General features: G+C 49.3%; 1 protein-coding gene across 6 annotated transcripts in view; it reads right to left on the reverse strand.

Moving 5' to 3' along the window:
* Window positions 1-5,782, reverse strand: part of LOC137425336 (peripheral plasma membrane protein CASK) — a 176,613-nt gene extending 170,831 nt beyond the window's left edge. For 4 of the 6 annotated variants that reach the window (XM_078776560.1, XM_068113656.2, XM_068113655.2 and 1 more), the window contains exon 1: window positions 5,425-5,666. In XM_078776560.1, coding sequence (XP_078632686.1) covers window positions 5,425-5,483 — 59 coding nt within the window. In that variant the 5' untranslated portion in view covers window positions 5,484-5,666. Of the gene's footprint in view, window positions 1-5,424 lie in introns of all 6 variants that reach the window. The other 2 variants (XM_078776559.1, XM_068113657.2) reach the window with 1 other exon arrangement.
* Window positions 5,783-8,704: the final 2,922 nt, after the last annotated feature.

Here is an 8,704-nt window from a genome sequence, read left to right on the forward strand (position 1 = left end):
TTGGGTTGAGTACTGCAGATTGAATCACGCATCATTTATGAAGAGATTGGTTGACTGATGGCCGATTAATCAACAAAAAAAAACAAAAAAAAAACACCTTTAGAGGCCATTTTTCCCCGCAAGCGGGGGTTGGCCTTTTTCGGGAACTGTGGTTGTTGTTGTTTTTCGGTCCCGTTTTTGAAGCAATGTTTTACGGCCGGATGCCCTTCCTGACGCCAACCCTTTTTGCCGCCTTTAACGACAAACAGGGAATTACCAGTGAACTGGTACTCAATTTGCCGACCTCGGAAGGATGACAGGCTGAGTCAACCCCCCTGGCGTTAATTCAGCGATTGACCGGGATTCGAACCCAGGATCCTAGGATCCTAAGCCGGCACCCTAGCCGCTAGCCCAACACCAGGGCTAATTAAGATTAATCAACAAAAGAGGTGTTTAAAAAGATTGCTGAGCAAGTGAGCATTATGTAATATAAATCTGGTTTTAAATAACTGTATTGTATATTCCAACAAGCCGGACGCCAAATTTTGTGCAACGTTTTGATGATCCGCAAGACGACCTCAGTTGAGTTTTTTTTCCCAAAGCCAAAGTTCATATTCAATTCAAACCATTCAAATACAACTTGTAAGAAGGTTTGGGGTTTTTTTCTTTTTTTACAAAAAAGTCAGCATAATGTTGTTGGTTTAATTACCAAACAGGAATTGCAAACACATTGCAATAAAATTAAACAAAAGGTTGCATTTGCAAAGTGTACATACGATAATTAAGGTATTGAAGCGTACATATGATATAGGGTATCAAAGTGTACATCGGATAAGACACACAAGTTTACATCATAAAAGAGGGTATCTAAGTATACGTATGATAAGGTATCAAAATGTACATAGGATTACTGTGTCAATGTGCTTTGTGTATTGCTTGTGCTTTATCTTTTAAACAAACTACAAGTTATGGCTACACTTGCTTGCTGGTTGGACATTGATCGATTAAATGACGGACGTCGTCAAGAGCACGCCCGGCGGGACGGACGTCGTCAAGAGCACGCCCGGTGGGACGGACGGCGTCAAGAGCACGCCCGGTGGGACGGACGGCGTCAAGAGCACGCCCGGCGGGACGGACGGCGTCAAGAGCAAGCCCAGCGGGACGGACGGCGTCAAGAGCACACACGGCGGGACGGACGGTGTCGAGAGCACGCCCGGCGGGACGGACGGCGTCAAGAGCAAGCCCAGCGGGACGGACGGCGTCAAGAGCACACACGGCGGGACGGACGGTGTCGAGAGCACGCCCGGCAGGACGGACGGTGTCGAGAGCACGCCCGGCGGGACGGACGGCGTCAAGAGCATGCCCGGCGGGACGGACGGCGTCAAGAGCATGCCCGGCGGGACGGACGGCGTCAAGAGCACGCCCGGAGGGACGGACGGCATCAAGAACATGCCCGGTGGGAGGGACGGATGCCGTCGTCCTCATCAAGAGCACGCGCAGCGGGACGGACGTCGTCATCGTCAAGAGCACGTCCGGTGGGACGGACGTCGTCGTCAAGAGCACGCCCGGTGGGACGGACGTCGTCGTCAAGAGCACGCCGGTGGGACGGACGTCGTCGTCAAGGCCACGCACAACGGGACGGACGGGCACCTTCAAGGCCACGCACAACGGGACAGACGGGCGCCTTCAAGGCAATGCAAGATGGGAGGGGCACCTTCAAGGCCACTGACGGCGGGACGGGCGCCTTCAAGGCCACCCATGATGGGACGGGCGCCTTCAAGGCAATGCACAACGGGACGGATGCCTTCAAGGCCACGCACAACTTAAAGGCCACGCAAGGGCGCGTGGCGCAGGGCAAGGGCACGTGGCGCAGGGCAAGGGCGCGCGGCGCAGGTCAAGGGCGCGCGGCGCAGGTCAAGGGCGCGCGGCGCAGGGCACGGGCACGCGGCACAGGGCAAGGGCACACAAGAGATGGTATTACCCAGGGATTTAAAAAGTATGGATTATAAGGTACACAGGCGAAGATAAGGGTAGGAGGAGAGGGAAACTGGAAAGAAGCAAAATTGACATCAAGCAATCATATTTACCACTAATTACATTTACCATATGGGGTACATTCAATTCAGCTACATTCAAATGTAAGGTGTGCACAGAGGGAGCCGCAGATGGAGGAAATGTTGAGTTGGATCTTGGAGACGGCATGAAGCTGGAAGGAGTGAAAACATTTTGTTACCTAGGAGACATGCTGAATGGAGAAGGTGGATCAGACTCGGCAACGATTGCTCGAGTGAGATGTGCATGGAAGAAGTTTCGGGAACTGAGTGGCGTGCTGATGAGGAGGGGAGTGTCGTTGAAGCTGAAGGGAAAGGTGTATGCTGCATGTGTGAGAAGTGTTATGATTTATGGGAGCGAGACATGGGTAATGAACGTAGAGCAGCAACAAAAGCTGGAAAGGGTGGAAATGCGAATGGTTCGATGGATGTGCGGAGTATCGTTGAGAGAGAGGAAGACAAATGATGAATTGCGAAAGATGATGGGAATAGAGCCTGTGATGGATGCTGTGAAGAGAAACAGTTTGAGATGGTTTGGTCATGTGTTGAGGAAGGATGAAAGTGACTGGTTGAGAAGAGTGATGGAAATGAATGTAGAAGGAAGTAGAGGACGGGGAAGACCGAGAAAGACTTGGCTAAAGATGGTCGAAGAAGAAATGCGGGCAAGGGGGTTAACACGGGGAGATGCAGAAAATAGGGCAAAATGGAGAAGATTGTCATGGGGACCGCAAGGCTAACCCCCGCTCTTGCAGGGAAAATGACCTTAAAATGCCTGTTGTTGTTGCATACGGGGTATTTACGAATTTTTCATTTACCAATCACATATTTCTGTTTTATTATAAAATAATTGTCATGTTGTTGTTGACACAGCTACTTGATAGAAGAAGCACCTTTCGAGGCCATTTTTCCCCGCAGAGCAGGGGTTGGCCTTTTTCAGGCACCGTGTTCCCCTTTTTGAAGCAATGTTTTATGGCCAGATGCCCTTCCTGCGCCAACCCTGTTAGTCACCTTTTGCAACACACAGAATTACCAATGAACTGGTAGTCAATTTGCCGACCTCGAAAGGATGACAGGCTGAATCAACCCCCCCTAATTGATAATAAAATTAATTATCAAATAGCCATGTCTTTCAGAGTTTTATTAATAGTTTTTCAAGTTTTTTTTTTTTTTTACTTATAAACTAGTATAAAAGCCTGTCAAATATGATGGGTTGGAACGGTTTATTCGACAGTACGGCCTTGTGAGCATGCCAAAGTCTGAAGCCTCAGCCTCATGTCAGGTGTACTTATATCATTTTTTAATTTATTCGACATCATACGGACATAAATGAACATTCGTTTTACTCTGTACGCCTTGCACATCATCTGCAGCGAACTTCACGTGTTGCACATCATCTGCAGCGAACTTCACGTCCTTGTGCCTTGTATTTTTATTTTTTATTTTTTTTACGTTCCTCCCTTGGGGCTCGGTTTGCAAACCACCGCCCACAATTCCAATATAAGAGACATAATCACTCTTTCATGGAAAATGAGGACACAGGGATGGTGAAACGGGGACGCAGGACACGGGGACGGAGGACACGGGGGCGGAGGACACGGGGGCGGAGGACACGGGGGCGGTGACACGGGGGCGGTGACACGGGGAGGAGGACGAGGACACGAGGCCGAGGATGCACCCGTGGGGATGAGCACACAGCGGTGGGGATGACACGGGGATGGTTGGTGAGGACATGGGGTGGAAGGACACGGGGGACGAGGACACGGGGGACGAGGACACGTGGGACGAGGACACGTGGGACGAGGACACGCGGGAGGAGCACACGGACACGTGGACGGGGACACGGGGATCAAGGACACGGGGATGGAGGACATGGGGATGGAGGACACGGGGATGGAGGACACGGGGATGGAGGACATGGGGGACGAGGACACGGGGATGGTTGGTGAGGACATGGGGGACGAGGTCACGGGATGAGGACATGGGGATGAGGACACGGGGGTGGTTGGTGAGGACATGGGGGACGAGGACACGGGGAGGGTTGGTGAGGACATGGGGGACAAGGACACGGGGGACGAGGACACGGGGGACGAGGACACGGGGATGGTTGGTGAGGACATAAGGGACGAGGACATGGGGAGGGTTGGTGAGGACATGGGGGATGAGGAGATGGGGATGGTTGGTGAGGAGATGAGGATGGTTGGTGAGGTCATGGGGGATGAGGACACAGGGAGGGTTGGTGAGGACATGGGGGACGAAGACATGGGGGAAGAGGACACGGGGAGGGTTGGTGAGGACAAGGGGGGCGAGGACGTGGGGGCCGTGGGGGGCGAGGACGTGGGGGGCGAGGACATGGGGGGCGGGGGCGTGGGGGGCGAGGACGTGGGGGGCAAGGACGTGGGGGGCGAGGACGTGGGGGGCAAGGACGTGGGGGACGAGGGACATGGGGGACGAGGGACATGGGGGACGAGGGACATGGGGGACGAGGGACATGGGGGACGAGGGACATGGGGGACGAGGGACATGGGGGACGAGGGACATGGGGGGCGAGGGACATGGGGGGGCGAGGGACATGGGGGCGAGGGACATGGGGGGCGAGGGACATGGGGGACGAGGGACATGGGGGCGAGGGACATGGGGGCGAGGGGCATGGAGGGCGAGGGGAATGGGGGACGAGGGGAATGGGGGACGAGGGGCATGGGGGACGGGGGGCATGGGGGACGGGGGGCATGGGGGACGGGGGGCATGGGGGACGGGGGGCATGGGGGACGGGGGACGGGGGGGACGGGGGGCATGGGGGACGGGGACCACGGGGGACGTGGGCCATGGGCCATGGGGGACGAGGGCCATGGGGGACGAGGGCCACGGGGGACGAGGGCCACGGGGGACGAGGGCCACGGGGGACGAGGGCCACGGGGGACGAGGGCCACGGGGGACGAGGACAACCGGGGGACGAGGGCCACGGGGGACGAGGGCCACGGGGGACGAGGGCCACGGGGGACGAGGACCACGGGGGACGAGGACCACGGGGGACGAGGGCCACGGGGGACGAGGGCCACGGGGGACGAGGGCCACGGGGGACGAGGACACGGGGGACGAGGACATGGGGGACGAGGACATGGGGGACGAGGACATGGGGATGGTTGGTGAGGACATGGGGGGGATGAGCACACGGCGGTGGAAATGAATGGACCACATCCAGGTGACAGAGAAGAAACGTAATTGATTTCATGAAACGTAATTGATTTCATGAAACGTAATTGATTTCATGAAACGTAATAGCACAAAGTCAGAATTGGGATTTCATGCTGGGGGGTTGGAGGAGAGGCTTGGGGGAGAGGGTGGGGGGGAAGAGTGAAGGTGAGCCGAACAGAGGGAAGAAGAAGTGATAACTTACTTTCCGATAATCTCGCAAAGCTCGTAGACGTCTTCAAAGAGAACATCTTCGTCTGCCATGTCTGTTCGTTTTCATTCGCCGTGTCCAAAATTCGAGCCTCGATTCCCAGCCGATGGTTCCACTATGATCAGCCCTCGTCTTTCCTCTAACCTCTCCACCCGCTCTCCATCCCCCCTCCCATCACCCTTCCCTACCTATACTTTCACCTTTACCCGATCACCCACCGTCTGCGTTGCCCTCACCTCACGTTATTTACCCTACACTCTCTCCCTAACCCTAACCCGGATCCTAACCTTGCTCTATCTATTCCTTCAGGTTTTTTGGCCTGCTCTGCCCTCCACCCACCCCGTCAGAACCCAACCCTCTCCCTTCCTTTTCCCCGCCCAAGGTGCAGCTGTAATAAAGCAGCAAAGCAGAGGCCGCGGGTTCAAACAGGTTCGGCGCCCATTCCACCTCCTTGACTCTCACACATTCCCGTAGAATTTCTCGCACCCTTGCTTTCGCCGCCGCTGTGCACCCTCACTCCTCTCAGTCTCAAGTGCCTTCTCTCTCCGTCCAACCGCGGCCCGACTTGCACCGCGCATGCGCGGAGCATCACCGAACGTCACGTTCGCCGCCTCATCCGTCGTGCGCCGTGACGTCATTAAAGGTTTTTTGTTTTTTTAATCTGACGTCACTAATTCTCACGTACAATATTCTCCACTCATCTTGGCATAAACTATTTAAAAAACTGCGAGGGTGCTTAAAAATGCAGTAATGTAAGTGACCAAAGAATAGATTTCTTGTCTCAATCTTGTAGTTGTACCTTGTACGTCTCGACATAGATAATGAAGATACAAATCAACACTCGCACATCAGTTAAAGAAGACCTCCCGCTGAAGGCAAGGACGGGATTACCCTGGCTGCAAATTTTATTTCTTGCTTTTCCCTTGGAAATGTTGACTCCGTTGGTTTGAAGATTCCTATCCTTATTTATATTACTGTCGGGGAACGGGTGGGAGCCCACAATGTTCAAAAAAAAAAAGTTTTGATAAATTTGGTGAAACCCCTCCCACCCACTTTAGAGCACGTGCAGGAACCCCCAAAAGCTGCACTGGTAATTTTGTGGGGCTTGCCCCAAAACTGTGGGAGCAGTACTGTGCAAAACCAATGTACCGTTAATGATGATGCTGATGACTATTATGAGGCAGATAACAATGATGATGATGATGAAGTAGCTAACAATGATGATGATGAAGTTGATGATAATGAAGTTGATAACAATGACTATGATGACGATGATGAAGCAGATAACAATGATGATGATGATGATGATGATGATGAAGTAGCTAACAATGATGATGATGAAGTTGATGATGATGAAGCTGATAACAATGACTATGATGACGATGATGAAGCAGATAACAATGATGATGATGATGATGAAGTAGCTAACAATGATGATGATGAAGTTGATGATGATGAAGCTGATAACAATGACTATGATGACGATGATGAAGTAGCTAACAATGATGATGATGATGAAGTTGATGATGATGATGATGAAGCTGATAACAATGACTATGATGTTGAAGCTGATAACAATGATGATGATGATGATGATGAAGCTGATAAAAATGATGACAGTGATGAAGCCGATAACAATGATGATGATGATGATGATGAAGTAGCTAACAATGATGATGATGATGAAGTTGATGATGATGAAGCTGATAACAATGACTATGATGACGATGATGAAGCAGATAACAATGATGATGATGATGATGAAGCTGATAACAATGATGATGATGAAGTTGATGATGATGATGATGAAGCTGATAACAATGACTATGATGTTGAAGCTGATAACAATGATGATGATAATGATGATAGTGATGAAGCTGATAACAATGATGATGGTGATGAAGCTGATGATGATGATGATGAAGCTGATAACAATGATGATGGTGATGTTGATAACAATGATGATGATGATGAAGCTGATAACAATGATGATTATGAAGCTGATAACAATGATGATGATGATAAAGCTGAAAATGATGATGATGATGGTGAAGTTGATAACAATAATGATGATGATGAAACTGAAAACAATGACGATGACGATGAATCTGATAACAATGACTATGATGGTGAACCTAGTAACAATGATAATGATGATGATGATGATGATGATGATGAATCTGATAACAATGATGATGATAATGATGGTGAAGTTGATAACAATAATGATGATGATGAAACTGAAAACAATGACGATGACGATGAAGCTGATAACAATGACTATGATGGTGAACCTGGTAACAATGGTGATGGTGATGATGAAGCTGGTAACAATGATGATGATAATGATGGTGAAGTTGATAACAATAATGATGATGATGAAGCTGAAAACAATGACGATGACGATGAAGCTGATAACAATGACAAAGCTGATAACAATGACTATGATGGTGAACCTGGTAACAATGATGATGATGATGAAGCTGATAAAGATGCTGATGGTGATGAAGCTGATAACAATGATGATGAAGCTGATAATGATGATGAAGTTCATAACAATGATGATGATGATGAAGCTGAGAACAATGACGATGATGATGAGGCTGTGTGTGTGTGTGTGTGTGTGTGTGTGTGTGTGTGTGTGTGTGTGTGTGTGTGTGTATGTATGTATGTATGTATGTATATATATATATATATATATATATATATATATATATATATATATATATATATATGTGTGTGGTATTTAAATACACACTTAACAAGAGTACCCATTACTTTGCTGACTGATTTAATGAAAAGATGACAATTTTTTCCCCGTAAAGTAATAATGATTCCCCACATTTACAGGTATGTAGGCCCTTATTCTTAGAGATTTTTAATTACTTGCACCGAAGACAACTTCATGGAATTCAAGATACATTATTGAATTTGATATTTTATCTTATTGTAGTATCTATGGTCATATTGGAGGTGTGCCCATGTAAGTTTCACTGTGCATTCAGTGCCTCCAGAAAGTCTACACCCCCTTTCAAAATTTTCACCTTTTGTTGCCATATAGCCTGGAATTAAAATGCATTAAATCAGACTTTCCACCTTTATTTACACATCGTAGCCTACAACTTACAGGGTGAAAAACACATTATACAAATTTCAGAAAATTAATTTAAAATACAAAACTAGAATATCTTGGTTGGATACGTGTCCACCTCCTTATAATAGCAATTGTAAATTAGCTCAGGTGTAACCAATCACCTTAAAAATCACACCAAGT

The sequence above is a fragment of the Myxine glutinosa genome, chromosome 4 (assembly GCF_964187855.1).
Source record: "Myxine glutinosa chromosome 4, kmMyxGlut1.1, whole genome shotgun sequence".
Classification (NCBI taxonomy): Eukaryota; Metazoa; Chordata; class Myxini; order Myxiniformes; family Myxinidae; genus Myxine; species Myxine glutinosa.